At 58.0% G+C, this 14,653-nt stretch overlaps 1 protein-coding gene across 3 annotated transcripts; it reads right to left on the minus strand.

Annotated features, from left to right (window-relative positions):
* Positions 1-421: 421 nt before the first annotated feature.
* NYAP1 (neuronal tyrosine phosphorylated phosphoinositide-3-kinase adaptor 1) lies at positions 422-11,142 on the minus strand. Of its 3 annotated transcripts, none has more exons than XM_008018547.3 (7): positions 11,015-11,142; positions 9,614-9,765; positions 7,819-8,180; positions 5,326-6,840; positions 4,255-4,467; positions 3,889-3,998; positions 422-1,464 (listed from the first exon to the last, which is right to left on the minus strand). In XM_008018547.3, exons 2-7 carry the CDS (start codon positions 9,679-9,681, stop codon positions 1,174-1,176), a joined length of 2,559 nt encoding a protein of 852 aa, XP_008016738.3. In that variant the 5' UTR covers positions 9,682-9,765; positions 11,015-11,142; the 3' UTR covers positions 422-1,173. The 3 variants fall into 3 exon arrangements, with proteins under 3 accessions (XP_008016738.3, XP_008016737.3, XP_037846345.2); XM_008018546.3 differs by having other exon boundaries at positions 4,255-4,470; XM_037990417.2 differs by lacking the exon at positions 11,015-11,142 and adding an exon at positions 10,603-10,975 and having other exon boundaries at positions 4,255-4,470.
* Positions 11,143-14,653: the final 3,511 nt, after the last annotated feature.

Below are 14,653 nucleotides of genomic sequence, written 5' to 3' on the forward strand. Positions count from 1 at the left end.
TCACAAGGTACTTGAAGGCAAGCTTCATGCCCAAATATTCCTTCTGCATCAGTGCAATGCGAAAAACACATTCTGTGCACAAAAAATGCTAATGGAGTCATGGCCCGGTGCATTCCTGAAGACTTACCTGGAACTCCACCTCACCCTGTGACTTGGCCACAGCTACTCACCCCTCCCCGCACAACCTTCAACTCCCACCAACCAGGGGCAAGATGGGAAAAGGAGCAAGTGTAAGAATGGCAGAGCATGCTGTGAAATAGAAGAAGCCAGCTTTAGGATCATGAGTCTTTTAATATATTATTCTGAAAAGAAAGGAATTAAAAAAAAGTTCCTGACATCTCATCTCTGTGTTTTGTTTTTTAATTTAAATAAATACCCTGCCCACCCACCCCCACCCGCTAAAATTTCCCTCCTCCTCCCCCATCATCCCGCCCATCCCTGGCACTAGACCCTCACCCCAATACTAAATAAGATGCCTGATTCAGAGCAGGCCACACTGACTACCAAATTCTGGCAAATTGTAAATACTGTGAATGGTCTTGGGCCCTCTGCTTCCCTGGGCCCCTTCTTCTCTCGGTCCACTCCCCATGCGGACCCCTCCTTGGCTGTGGGGTGGCATGGATGGCGGGGCCTTTAGGCATTGGCACTGGGGAGAGTGCAAACTTGGCCCTGATTCTCCACTCCTGGCTCAGGAGTAGGTCAGAAGGGCCCAGAATCGCCCTCCAGACTGAAATAAATAACAAAATAAATACCCCCTCCCCAACTCCCGGCTCTCTAGAAAAGAGTTCCTCCATCTGGCACTCTAGTCCCTCTCTTTGAGCTCACCCACCCCCCTCTTCCTCCCATCCCTTCCTTCCTCCCTTCCCCATGCTGACCTCCGGCTTGGTTCAGGAGGAGACACGCACAGCGCCCAGAGGGGAGAACAGCCAGAGCGCCTCGCCCCAACCTCAAGCAAACCCTCCTCCTCCTCCAAGTTTCTCAGCAGCGCTGTTGGCACCCTAAGCCCAATGGGCCTGGCAGACTCTCCCCATCCCAGGGGGCAGGGTGGAGGGCAGGGGTTCTCCCTGGCACTCTCCCACGTGGTCCTTCAATGTCTCTCAAGGCGAGGCTCCCGGGAGAGCCAGGCGTGCCCGCCCCCGCCCCAGTCCAGGCGCCCAGGTCCCCCCGCCCGCCTCAGATGGCGGTGTCCCAGAGGACCGTGTGCTGCCGGCGGCAGGGCGGGGTGCCGGACTTGCGGGGCTCGGGCCCCCGCCGCCAGCTGGGGAGGATAGGCATGCTCTCCTGTTTGCAGAGGCCTCGGTCCGGGCGGTGGCGCGCCTTGATCTCCTTGCATACGCAGCGCTTGCGCTCGATCACCTCCAGCAGCTTCCCGTCGCGTTCGCGGGCCGGTTGGGGCGGCAGGGGCGGCAGGGGCGGCAGGGGCGGCAGGGGCAGCGGCAGCGGCAGCGGCAGCGCGGGGTGGGGCTGTGCCGCGGGCGGGGGAGAAAGGAAAAGGCGGGTAGGGTCGGTGACCTCACCATGACCGGACCGGGTCCGCACTGCCTGGACCCACGTCTTCCCCTAGAAGTAAGTCCTTACTTGCCCCCCACGGACCCAGCTGGCTCCCTCTGGCTGTGGGGCCCATGGGGGCCGAAATCCAACTCCCGCAGCTTTGGCCCCGTCACGCCCTAGTCTTCCTAGACAGATGCATTTTGTAAGTTGCTCCCCCTAGAAGGGATGCCTTTGTTTCTTTCTTTCTTTTGTCTTTTTAAGACAGGGTCTGGGTCTGTCGCCCAGGCCAGAGTGCAGTGGTGCAATAATAGCTCACTGCAGCCTCTACCTCCTAGACTCAAACAATCCTCCAGCTTCAGCCTCCCTCCCAAGTAGCTGGGACTACAGGCATATACCACTACACCAGCTAATTGTTAAAAAACTAAATTAAATTTTATTTGTGTATTGATTGGATCTTGCTTTGTTGCCAATCCTGGTCTTGAACTCCTGGCCTCAAAGGATCCTCTCATCTTGGCCTCCCAAAGCACTGGGATTACAGGTATCAACTACTGTGCCCAGCTGGGGCAAGGGTAGACAGGGTCCCTCCCTTCCTCTCTCTCTCTCTCTCTCTTTTGACAGGTTCTCCCTCTGACACCCAGGCTGGAGTGCAGTGGCACGACCATGGCTTACTGCAGCCTCCACCTCCCAGGCTCAAGTGATTCTCCTGCCTCAGCCTTCAGAGTTACTGGAACTACAGGCACGCACCACCTGTATGGATAATTTTTTAATTTTTTGTAAAGACAGGGTCTCCCTGTGTTGCCCAGGCTGGTACAGAATTCCTGGGCTCAACCACTTCTCTTGCCTGGGCCTCCAAAAGTACTAGGATTATAGGCGTGAGCTACCATGCTTGACCTCTTTATTTTTATTTCTTTTGAGACAGGGTCTTGCCCTTACACTCAGGATAGAGTGCTGTGGTGGAATCACAGTTCATTGCAACCTCAGTCTCCTGGGTTTAAGCGATCCTCCCATCTCTGCCTCCCACAGTTCTGGGATTACAGGCACAAGACATGGTGCCCAGTGGGGAGGTCTTTTTCCTAAATTGTGCAAAGGTGCGCTGTTGGCTAGTGGTGGCCCTGACTGATCTGCAAGCTGGGCCCTACCTTGCTGCCCATCTTAAGCAAACCTTCAAACCCTTCCCAGATCCTCTCCCAACCCCCTCACTCTCATTCCTGGGTTCCCGTTAGTCTGTATTGGCTCAGACCCCAGCCTGCATGGCCCTTTGTTTTTTTGTTTGTTTGTTTGTTTGTTTTGAGACAGAGTCTTAACTCTGTCGCCCAGGCTGGAGTGCAGTGGCATGATCTCGCCTCACTGCAGCCTCTGTCTCCCGGGTTCAAGCAATTCTTCTGCCTCAGCCTCCTGAGTAGCTGGAATTACGGGTGCCTGCCCCAACGTCCGGCTAATTTTTGTGGGTTTTTTCGTTTTTTGTTTTTGAGACAGAGTCTCTCTTTGTTGCCCAGGCCACTGGAGTGCAGCGGCGTGATCTTGGCTCACTGCAACCTCCATCTCCCGGGTTCAAGCGATTCTCCTGCCTCAGCCTCCCGAGTAGCTGGGACCACAGGCGTGCACCACCACACCCGGCTAATTTTTGTATTTTCAGTAGAGATGGGGTTTCACCATGTTGGTCAGGCTGGTCTCAAACTCCTGGCCTCATGATCCACTCGCCTCAGCCTCCCAAACTGCTGGGATTAACAGGCATGAGCCACTGCACCTGGCCCTAATTTTTGTATTTTTAGTAGAGAAAGTGTTTCACCATGTTGGCCAGGCTGGTCTCGAACTCCTGACCGCAGGTGATCTGCCCGTCACGGCCTCCCAAAGTGCTGCAATTACCAGCATAAGCCACTGCACCCTGCCTGGCCCCTTTCTTTCTTTCTTTTTTTTTTTCTTCTAAGACAGGGTCTCACCTTGTGGCTCGGGCTAGAATGCAGTAGCGTGATCATGGCTCACTGCAACCTCCACCTCCCAGTGTAAAGCCATCCTCCTACCTCAACCTCCAGAGTAGCTGGAAATCAGGCTTGCGCTGGCACACCTGACTACATTTTTTATTTTTTATAGAGATGGGGTCTCGCTATGTGGCCCAGGCTCATCTCGAACTCCTGGGCTCAAGCAATCTACTTGCCTCGGCTTCTGAAAGCATTGAGATTACAGGTGTGAGCCACTGCAACTGGCCTTCTTTAAAAAAGCAAAATAGACAGGGTGTCATTATGTTGCTCAAGTGACCCTCCTGCCTTGGCCTCCCAAAGTGCTGGAATTACAGGCATGAGCCATTGTGCCCATCCCTGGCCCCTTTATTGCTTTTCTTTACACATTCAAGCCTTCTCCACCTGCTCCTTCACAAATAAAAGAAAAACCAAGCCTCACCTGGCTCGGGGCATCCCTGGGCTGGCTGCAGGGCCGGGGTGTGTGGAGAGCAACCTGCCGGACTCCGGAGGTGGAGGCCGAGCGCCCTAGGCGGTAGCCTCCCGTGAAGTCTGAGGTGGAAGAAGGAGGAGTGAGGAGGGCAGGAGCCTCAGGTGCCCCTCCCCTAGTTCCCAGTCCCCTGCCCTTGAATGATCCAGGCTGCCCCTGCCTCATCAAGGCGGAAAAGGGGGTGGAGATGTGGTATGAAGATTTAGGGCCCTGGATGTGGACATGAACAGGTCAGAGGAAGTCAGGACAGGTGCGGCCAGACCCCGGAAGATCCCCCAGCCAGCCCCACTGTGCACAGGTGTGTGCAGGCCACATCACCTCCATTGCGGTGGCAGGCAGGGAAGGTCTGGCAAGGAATGGGCAGCGCGGTGCGGCTCCCTCCTCGGTCTCCGTGGTGGATCCTGGCCAGCAGGCCCTCTGCCCCCTGGCTCCTCACTGGGATCCCTGATGTCACAGGGCCCCTGTCCTCACGCTCCACCTTGCCTGGACCCTCGGCACTGCCATTCCAGGCCCGGGCACCATCCTCGACCTCTGCTGGGATGACAAGGAAAGCTGTGTGCCTGCACATTGGAGGCGTCCTTCTGTCCCTCCGGTCACACATGCTGCAGCATGGGTGGACCAGGAAACACAACTGCCCCTTTTGCAAGTAACAGCTGGGATGGGGTTCCTTCACACTCCCCCAACACACACACACACACACACGCACATACACCCGTTCCTTTCCACCCATTGGTACCATCTCCTGGGGCTGAGAATCATGTATATGTGCTGCATCCAAACCCTTTTCCCTGGTCAGAGGGGCCTCCCCAACCCCAGCTTTAGCTTCCAAACCCCTCCATCTCCAGCTAGGGCCAGAATGACCATCCCCCTGGGACCAAGACCTGTAGGGGGAGAATCCCAATTCCTGAGCCCAGGAGGAGGAGGGCAGGGGGAAGGGCTGACTGTGAACTAAGCTCATCTCTGAGAGGAGGCCTGGCAGAGCATTGCGTTGCCAGGCAACGGTAGGGGCCTCCTCTCCTCTCCCTCCTGTCTGGATGGGTTGCCATGGTAACAGCTGGGAGGCAGCTGTGTTTAGTTCCTGGTGCGCACACTCACAAGCACACACCCCTGCAGCCCCGGGAAGGGAGGGGCAGGGAGCAGAGCAGGACAGGGCCAGATTTGACCCCCTTCGCCTCCCAGACCTTCCTGCCCCTCCAGCGCACACTGGGTGACCCCGGTCTTTCTGTCTATTGCTCACCTCCACCCCTGGTCCTGGTCTCCTAGAAAACATCCCAGACTCAAGACTGTGACTTCCAAATAACCCCTCCAACACCTCCCCCAAACCATCGCAGGCATTCCCAGCTGCCCCCCACCCCCGACGCCAGCCCCCACTCCCCACCCCTCACTCACTGTCCAACTCCTTTGATTTTCTCCCTCCATAGAGGACCTTTCTCTGCAGGGCCCAGCCTGCCCCAAATGTCGCGGCGCCCATCTCCTCCTCTTCCTCCTCTGGTGTCCCTGCACTGGCGATGACGTGGGCACAGGAGATGCTGGCAAAAGCACCCCCATCAGTCCCTTGCTCCTGCAGCTGAATCTTGACCATGGGGGATGGGGCCCCCACACCACAGCCCTTATTCAGCACCCCCCCAGCCTTGAGGCTCTCATAGGCAGGGGGTCTCTTAAGCCCAGCTGCTGTGGCTGGGTAGGTCCACAGCGGGGTCAGGGGGCCTGCAGTTGGGTCTGGAAGGCTGTGGGGGGAGGCCAGGCAGCCACGGTGGTGGAGGACCCCAGCTGCCGCGCCCATGGCCCCACTGTGGGGGCTGGACTTCCCTGGCATGGGGGGCCTCGAGCTGGTACACAGCATCCCATGGAGGACTGAGATCTCCTTCTCCGTCTTTGGCTCCCCAACACCCAGGGGTGGACCGGCTGGCAGGACAGAGTGCGTGGTCACCTTGACCGCCGAGTACACCATGGTGTAAGACACGGCCTTGTCCTTGGGGGGGCCGGGGAGCAAGGCGGCCGGGGCAGGGGGGGCTGCCGGCGCCCCCGCCGCCTTAGGGCAGATCATGCTGTGGGAGTTGGGGAGCTCCCGCTCCCCCCGGGGCTGGCCAGAGCCCTGGGGTGGCAACGGTGTCGAGTGGCTCCGGGCCCGGCCCGATGGTCCCAGCAGCAGCAGGTTGGCAGCAGGAGGTGGAGGCGGTGGGGGAGGCGTCTCCCGCTCCCGTGCAGGCACTTGGGGAGCTGGGGTGGAGCCGGCTGGCTCCTTGGAGTGGCAGAGGACAGGTAGCCTCGAGACCCCATCGCCAGGGGTTCGGGAAGCAGACTTGGCTTGGGGGAAGGCCAGGAGTGGAGGCCGGTGCTGAAGGAGGTTTGGGAAGGGTGGGGGGATTTCACAAGGAATGGTCTTGGTGGGCGTCCCATCCCTCCGGCTCGGGAGGGCTGAAGCTGGGCGGCGGTGGGCATGGGGCGGAAGGGCGTGAGGCTGTTGTGGCGGGGATGTTGCGGTCAATGGTGGAGGGCCATTGGCCCGGCCTTCCCCGGCCTCTTCCGGCAGCGGGTACTTCATCTCCTCATAGATGGCCTCACTCTCTTCAGAGTCCGAGTCAGCGCCCGCTGGAGGGGTCGGGCCCCCACCCCCAAGAGGGGGCCCAGCCAGGCCTCCTCCACTTCGTCCTCCTCCCCTAAAGACGTCCCCCACCATCTCAATGTACACAGGCTCTTCCTGGGCACCCACATCAGGGTCCCCAGCTACTCGGGACCCCCTAGTGAGGCGCTGAAGAGGCAGGTTCCCCCCTCGAGGAGAGGGGCCTGGGGGGCAGGACTCATCGAAGGAGACAGAGAGCTGGGTGTTAGGGCTTCGCCTGGGCTTCTGCGGAGGAACCTTCCGGCTGGACTCTCGGCCCTCTGGGGTTGGCTTCTGTGAGCCTGGACAGGACAAGAAAGAGAAAAATAAACCAGCTTTTTAATGAGGGGAGCAAGAGGGAGGAGCCCATTCTGATCCCTTGACCCCTCTGCAAGGACATATCTGCCTCTTCATTTTCCCCACATTCCTCAACTTACAGCCCCAGGAGGCTTCTTCATTTCTTTTTTATTTTTTAATAGAGACAGGTCTTGCCATGTTGCCCAGACTGGTCCCAAACTCCTGGGCTCAAGGGATCCTCCTGCCTCGGCCTCCTAAAGCACTAGGATTCCAGGCATCAGCCATCATGCCCAGCTGTAGGTTACTTTTCTACTAGTCAGCCCTTGGTCTTTTTAAAACATCAACTAATTGGCCAGGCACAGTGGCTCATGCCTGTAATCCCAGCACTTTGGGAGGCCGAGGTGGGTGGATTACCTGAGGCCAGCAAGCCTGGCCTTGTCAGCCTGGCCAACAAGGCGAAACCCTGACTCTACAAAAATACAAAAAATTATCCAGGCGTGGTGATGGACGCCCGTAATCCCAGCTACCTGGGAGGCTGAGGCAGGAGAACTGCTTGAACCTGGGAGGTGGAGGATGCAGTGAGCTGAGATCGCGCTATTGCACTCCTGCCTGGGCGACAGAGCAAGACTCTGTCTCAAAAAAAAAAAAAAAAAAAAAAGTGCTGGGATTACGGGCGTGAGCCATCGTGTCTGTCCCACAGTCCTGAGTCTTTCTAATGTATTCTCCAGAATCCGCAGCTCCTACCCTCATTGTCCCTCCGAGGCCACCACGCCTTTCTCAAGAAGTTTTCAGGGAGTGTCCCCTGCCCTTGGATGGTTCATCTCAGGCCCATCCAAAAGGACCCCCCCAATTCCTTTTAAGAATGGAATCTTCCACTTCCTTGGTTCTTCCCTGAATGAACCCTCCCGGCAAGCCTCCCCCGGCCTGGAATAGATCCTCCCAGCTCCCAGCTCCACCCCAGGGAGAGATAGGGGGTATCTCACCTGCTTTCTTGCTGGGGGGCGTCTCTGCCCCCGACCCGGGCCCCACCATGCTGAGCTTGGTGCTGGGGTGTCTCCGGGGCTTGGCAGGGGGTCTTCGGATGCTGCTGTCCTCTGTGAGGCCCCCACCGCCCCCACCAGGGCCACCCCCGACACTGTCCATGCTGCCCACCGAGTGGCAGGAAAGGGAGCGTGGGGCCATGGCGCTGCGGCAGGGGTGCGGGGTGTGCTCCTGGGAGGCAGGCATCGTCATGAAACCCATCCTGAGGGAGCGCCGTAGCGAGGCGATGTCCCGCACGCGGACCCCAGGCCCCTGGCCGGCCGCCGGCCCAGCCGAGCCAGCAGGGGCCACCTCCTTACTGGAGCTGGGGAGAGAAGGCCACGATGGAGTGGAAGAAGGGCCTCGGACCTGGGCCTCCCCCTTTTCCACCCCAAGAGGTGTCAGCAACCTTGTGGCTTCCCAGGGAGGAGGACAGGAGCCTGGGTGGGGACAGGGTTGTCAGAAGGTCCAGGGCACCAATGAAGGGGCTTCAGGCAGAATCTTGGGCTTTAAAAAGGCAAGGCAGTTGGGGGCAGGTATGAGAAGAGGGGTGAGTATGCCTGCAGGGGAGCATCCCTGGAGCTGGCAGATCCCAGCCTGGGCCCCTGTGTGGACAGCCTTGTGCAGTGATAGAGATACAAACCCAGGTAACACAGACAGACACACCTGCCCCCACAGCTCCTCGGCCCCTCTCACTCTCACACTGGCCCACACCTGGCCTCTGGTCTCCCCTCCTGCCCAGTCACTGTGACCTACACCCCCACGGCACACCTCCTCTCCCAGATGCACGATGTGTCCCTCCAGAACCAGAGCAGCCTCCCTCCCCTGGCCCATCCTTCTTCCTCCCTCTCCCCTGGTGTTGTCCTCTCTCTGTCACCCTCCCTGGCTCACCCCCATTCCATTCCACTGTCCCTGAGCTTCTGTCTGAGTGGAGGGTTGCGGGGAGTGGAGGGGGGGCGGCTGGCAGGGAAGAGAGGAGAGCTGTGTGGGGTGGGCGCTCATTAAGGCCCTGTCTGCTAGCCCTTCATTAGGGAGAGATCACTGCAGCGATCACTCTGATTAATCTAATTAACAACAAGAATTAAACTCCACAGTTGCGAGGAAGGAAAAGGGAGGTGGCTGTGACAGGCTCCAAGTGGCTGTGAAGTCAATGGGAGTGAAGAGGAGAAAGAGAGAAGGATGGGAGAGGCCAGGCCCCAGGTCCCTGAAGGGCAAGCGGGGAGGCAGACAGGGATGCAGGGATCCGGGGGTCGTGCCCTGCCCCGGCTCTTTGGCAAGGCCCAGCCCGCATGTCCGCCCACCACACACACAACTTGACCACTCGCCTCCTGCAGCAGGGGAAACTGGGAGGAGGCCAAGTGGATGTTCTCTGATGCCCCTGAAATGACCCCTTCCCTAGACCCTGGGAGGGAGGCAGGGCCTGCCCCTTCCAAGGTCAGGTGACAGGAGAGCCCACAGCCAGCCCCAAATTTGCAGAAAGGAGAAGGGCTACAGGCCAGAGGTGAGTCAGGAAGGAGTGACTTGGGCCTCTGGGGATGGGGAACAACCAAAGGGGTGCTCCTGGGCTGTAAACCCCCCGCAGGAGGGCAGGAGTTGGGCCAGGACAATCTGTGTGCAATCCTGGCCGTTCCGTACTGACTCTGAGAGCAGAGAGCTCACTCATGACAAGGCTGCCAGGCCCCCGAGAAGGGCTGTGGCCCAGTGAGGGGGCAGGCAGAGGTGCGGAAGGAAAGGGAGCGGTCTGGGGCACAGCCTTACCTCCTCTTGGCCTCTTCTTCCTTGTGCTGCCTCCACTCCAGCTTGGTTTTTCGGTAGAGGAGGTTCATCTCGTGGGGCAGGAGGTGGGGGCTGGGGGGCCCTGCTCAGTGCCACCAGGCCCGGGGGGCGGCCCTCCCTGGGTCCCGGATCCACTGGGTTGGGGGAGGGGGTGGTGAGAAGGGAAAAAAAAAGAAAGGTGGGATGGGTGGGGGCCAGGGATGAATGAAAGAGAGAAAAAGGAGAAGAGACATGACTCGGGTCCTCAGAGAGGAAAACACAGACAGAAAACCCAACACAGCTTCAAGGACCCACAGACAGACAGACAGACACAAGACCCCGACGAAGGTGTTCAGAGCCGCAAATACACACTCTGGAGCGACCAGGTCAACACAGATTCCCTTCTTGTGTAAAGACATCCTGATCTACCACCCATACAGGCCCCACAAACGGACTGCAACCCCTCAGCTACACAAGTACACATTCAGACACACAAACCACAGAGCCACCGACCCACATCTACAGACAGAGGACCAGACACAGAGATTGGCATAGGTAAACAGAAACCTAGGGATAGACAGGCACACAGACATAAACACCCACAGACACACCCACAGACACACACACAGACCTCCAGACACACACAAATCTGCTACACGGAACCGGACACACCTACAGGCAGAGTTATGCCCAGGGCCTACTTGCGTACATTGCACCCTACTGGGGAAAGGGGAGATGGTCAGACTCTCCCTCCCATCTTGGGCTGTAGGGGGGGATCTTATGAGGGCAGGGTGGGGACGCTGAAGGAAGGATGGGAGACACCCTGAGTTGGGTATCTAAAATACCACCCATCCATCTATCTCCACTGCCTGCCTTCCCCCACTTCCAGTCCTTCCCCGGGCCTGGGCCTTGGTCCACCCCGATTCTGGCTCCCTGGCCCTTTAGCAATGGTTTGGTCTCTGCCTCCCTCCCTCGCTGATGGCCCCAATCACCTTCTTCTTCCTCCAGGATTTGGGAGGCCCCTGGTTTTCCTCTTCCAGTCCCCGCCCCTCAATCCCACCCGGGGGGCTCCAGTCTGGCCCCATTGCTACCTTCTGGGCTGCGGCCTCCATACCTGCTCCGGTTTTCCTTCCCCCAAACCTACACTCTTCTTTTCGCCTTCAGCCTCACTTCTCCTCCCAGGCGCCCCTCCTTACAGCCGTCCTCCCCCTTCCCCTGTTCCAAACCTGGCCTGCTTCATCCCCCTTCTCCATCCAAGGGCCCCAGGTTCCTGGCACCCCTCCCCTTCCCCTTGTCCTGCTATCCTGGGCTTCTCCGCCTTTCGCTCCGCCAATCCTCCCTGTCCCTTGCCCCCCCACCCCAACCTTCCTGCACCAAGCCTCCCCAGTTTCTCCATCACCGTACCTGGCCTGCCGGGCGCCGGCCCCCCCATGCCGGGCTCCGCCCGGAGCAGGAGGAGGGAGGAGGAGAGACAGAGACAGACCGGGGGGAGCGAAGCTGGGCCCTGCCGCAGAGACAGCCCCGCCTCCGGGTCCGCCCCCAGACCCGCCCCCGGCCCCAAACCCACCCTTCCACACCCTCCAAGGACGGAACGGGAGCGGCCGTGCGGCGCGGGGCCGCGGGGCTGGGGCGCGGGGCGCGGGAGCCGCGGAGCCTGCGGGGACAGATTCGGAGGAAGGTCGTGGGGCGCTGGGGGCCCGGCGCCAGCCCGTCGCGGTCTTGGGGTGTCTACTCCTCGCCGCCCCTCGCCCCCTGCCCAGCCGGGCGGTGCTGGGTTCGGTCTCCCCGGCCCCGGCGGAGCGGCGTGCAGCGGCGCCCCCCAGCGGCAGCCTGGGGCTCGCGCCCCCGCCCCGTGCACCCCGTGCACCCCGTGCGCCCGGCGCGCCCCGGGTCTGCACCCAGCATCGGGCCGGGGCCGAGGCTGCGGCTGCGGGGCCCGGGGTGCAGTGAGGCGCCGAGGCCGCCAGGGGGTGCCGCTTTTCGGGCCGAGGGGCTCCGAGGGTAGGGAACTGGACCGGAGGCGGCTCAGCCCAGCAGGGGGCGTGCTCCGGCGGCCGCGCCCCCTTTCCCCGCCGCCCCCAGGTGCCAGGAGAGCACCCGAGTTGGCTCGCGGGGGAATCGGCCACCTCCCCTGCAGCCTCCCGGGGGTGCCCGGATCTCGTTCCACCGTCTGGGCTCAAAGCCGTCCGCCCCCGTGGTCCGAGTCCTCCTCTCATGACCTTTGACTCCCCCGGCGCCGCTTGCAACGACCAGGGTCGACCTCTGAGTGTGGCCACCACCCTGGCACTGTCAGGGGGCCGCTGCGGGACGTGACCTCGACCCCCCCGCCCATCACTTTTCTCATCATCTCCCCTAGAAATAACTCCCTCTGAAATCCCTTGGGCGCACAGCTCTGTAGCAGGGGTAAATCAGCTAGAGAAGACCTCAGTTGTACCTTCCACGGGCTGGAAAATGGGCATGGCAAAGATAGGCACGGCCTAATCCCTGGAGCCTGCGAATGCTACTTTCCATGGCAGCGTCTTGCAGACTTGCTGTGTGGCTTTAGGCAGATCGTGCAACCTCTCTGAGAGATGCTTTAGTCCAGGGATGTCCACTCTTTTGACTTCTCTGGACCACATTGGAAGAATAATTTGTCTTGGGCCACACATAAAATACTCTTAACACTGGCCGGGCGCAGTGGCTCACGCCTGTAACCCCAGCACTTTGTGAGGCCGCGGCTGGTGGATCACCTGACATCAGAAGTTTGAGACCAGCCTGGCCAACGTGGCAAAACCCCGTGTCTACTAAAAATAGAAAAAATAAGCTTGGCATGGTGGCGTGCGCCTGTAATCCTAAATACTTGGGAGGCCAAGGCAGGAGAATCACTTGACCTGGGAGGTGGAGGTTGCAGGGAGCCAAGATCAGGCCACTGCACTCCAGCCTAGGGGAGAGAGTGAGACTCTTGCCTCAGAAAAAACAAAACAAAAAACAAGAAACCCAAACTCCTAATGTTTTAAGAAAGTTTACGAATTTGTCCTGGGCCACAAGCTGCCCGTGCAGTTCGACAAGCTGGCTTTAGTCCATTATTTGTTGGCAGGGGAGGGATAGTAAAATAATACCAAAGTGCCTTGTAAATTGTAAAGGGTCCTACGTATTAAAGGCTATTAAGAATGCTCCCAGGGGAGGGAAATACTAAAACACTTAAAACCCATTTCACATTTATACCTTTAGTATGATTAGTTTATACGTATAGGCCGGGAGCGGTGGCTCACGACTGTAATGCCAGCACTTCGGGAGGCTGAGGCGTGCAGATCACTTGAGGTCAGGAGTTCGAGACCAGCCTGGCCAAAATGATGAGACTCCCCCCCATCTCTACTAAAAATACAAAAATTAGCTGGGCGTGGTGGCGGGTGCCTACAATCTTAGCTACTCGGGAGGCTGAGGCAGGAAGATGGCAACCTGGGAGGCGGAGGTTGCAGTGAGATGAGATCATGGCACTGCACTCCAGCTTGGGTGACAGAGCGAGACTTCATCTCAAATTAAATTAAATTAAATTAAGACATAAAAATTTGTATGTATTCGGCCGGGCGCGGTGGCTCAAGCCTGTAATCCCAGCACTTTGGGAGGCCGAGACGGGCGGATCACAAGGTCAGGAGATCGACACCATCCTGGCTAACACGGTGAAACCCCGTCTCTACTAAAAAATACAAAAAACTAGCCGGGCGAGGTGGCGGGCGCCTATAGTCCCAGCTACTAGGGAGGCTGAGGCAGGAGAATGGCTTAAACCCGGGAGGCGGAGCTTGCAGTGAGCTGAGATCCGGCCACTGCACCCCAGCCTGGGTGACAGAGCAAGACTCCGTCTCAAAAAAAAAAAAAAATTTGTATGTATTCACTCAACAAACATTTCTGCAGAGGTCAGCAATGTGCCAGGGCCTCTAGACTCAGATACCAGTGCCTGAGGCAGAGAAAGGGATTGCCCAAAGATAATTTTTTTTTTTATGGGCAACATAGTAAGACCCTGTATCTATAAAAACTAAAAAATTAGCCAGATGTGGTGGTGTACACCTGTGGTCCCAGCTACTAGGGAGGCAGAAGCAGGAGGATCACTTGAGGCCAGGAGTTCAAGACGACCCTGGGCAACATTGCAAGACCCCCATCTCTACCAAAAAAATTTTTAAAAAAAGAAATTTAGCCAGGCGTAGTAGTGTGTGTCTGTAGTCCCAGCTACTTGGTAGGCTGAGGCGGGAGGACCAACTGAAGCCAGGAGTTTGAGACCACACTGGGCAACATGGTGAGAGCTCCCATCTCTACAAAAATTTAAAAATTAGCTGGGTGTGGTGGCGTGTATCTAAAGTCCTAGCTACTTGGGAGGCTGAGGCAGGAGCATGGCTTGAGCCCAGGAGTTCCAGGCTGTGGTGAGCTATGATCACACCACTGCACTCCATCCTGGGCAATAGAAAGAGAGACAGCAATAGAGAGAGAGAGCGCCTATCTCTAAAAAAAAGCAGGGGGGAGTGGTTGGGGCAAAGGGGAATAGTATAACATCCAGGATTTGATTTCAAATAGTCCAGCAAAATACAGCTGGCCCCCACATGTCATTTCATTGAATGTCATTTCATTATAACGTTGATGATTTTTAAAAAATTGATTTTGGGCTGGGACCACCATCCGTGTGGAGTTTGCATGGTCTCCCCATGTCTACATGGCATGTTTGAAAATTTTCATAATAATCCACTTTTTTTTTTTTTTTTTTGGTGAGACATGGTCTCATTCTGTTGCCCAGGCTGGAGTGCAGTGGCACAATCTAGGCTCACTGCATCCTCAACCTCCTGGGCTCAAGAGATTCTCCTGCCTCACAGCCTCCTGAGTAGCTGGGACTACAGGTCTACATCACCACACTCAGCTTTTTTTTTTTTTTTTTTTTTTTTTTTTTAGACGGAGTCTCGCTCTAATCGCCAGGCTGGAGTGCAGTGGCACGATCTCTACTCACCGCAACCTCCGCCTCCCGGGTTCAAGTGATTCTCCTGCCCCCTGAGTAGCTGGGACTACAGGCGCGTGCCACCA

Source organism: Chlorocebus sabaeus, chromosome 28, assembly GCF_047675955.1.
Source record: "Chlorocebus sabaeus isolate Y175 chromosome 28, mChlSab1.0.hap1, whole genome shotgun sequence".
In the NCBI taxonomy this organism is placed as follows: domain Eukaryota; kingdom Metazoa; phylum Chordata; class Mammalia; order Primates; family Cercopithecidae; genus Chlorocebus; species Chlorocebus sabaeus.

Coding starts and splice junctions, on each gene's coding strand:
- NYAP1 (XM_008018546.3), bottom strand. CDS start 9,681: ATGAACCTCCTCTACCGAAAAACCAAGCTGGAGTGGAGGCAGCACAAG. Junction 4,471..5,325: donor AAAATCAAAGGAGTTGGACA/GTGAGTGAGGGG, acceptor TTGTCATCCCAG/CAGAGGTCGAGGATGGTGCC. Junction 3,999..4,254: donor TGCCTGCCACCGCAATGGAG/GTGATGTGGCCT, acceptor CTTCCACCTCAG/ACTTCACGGGAGGCTACCGC.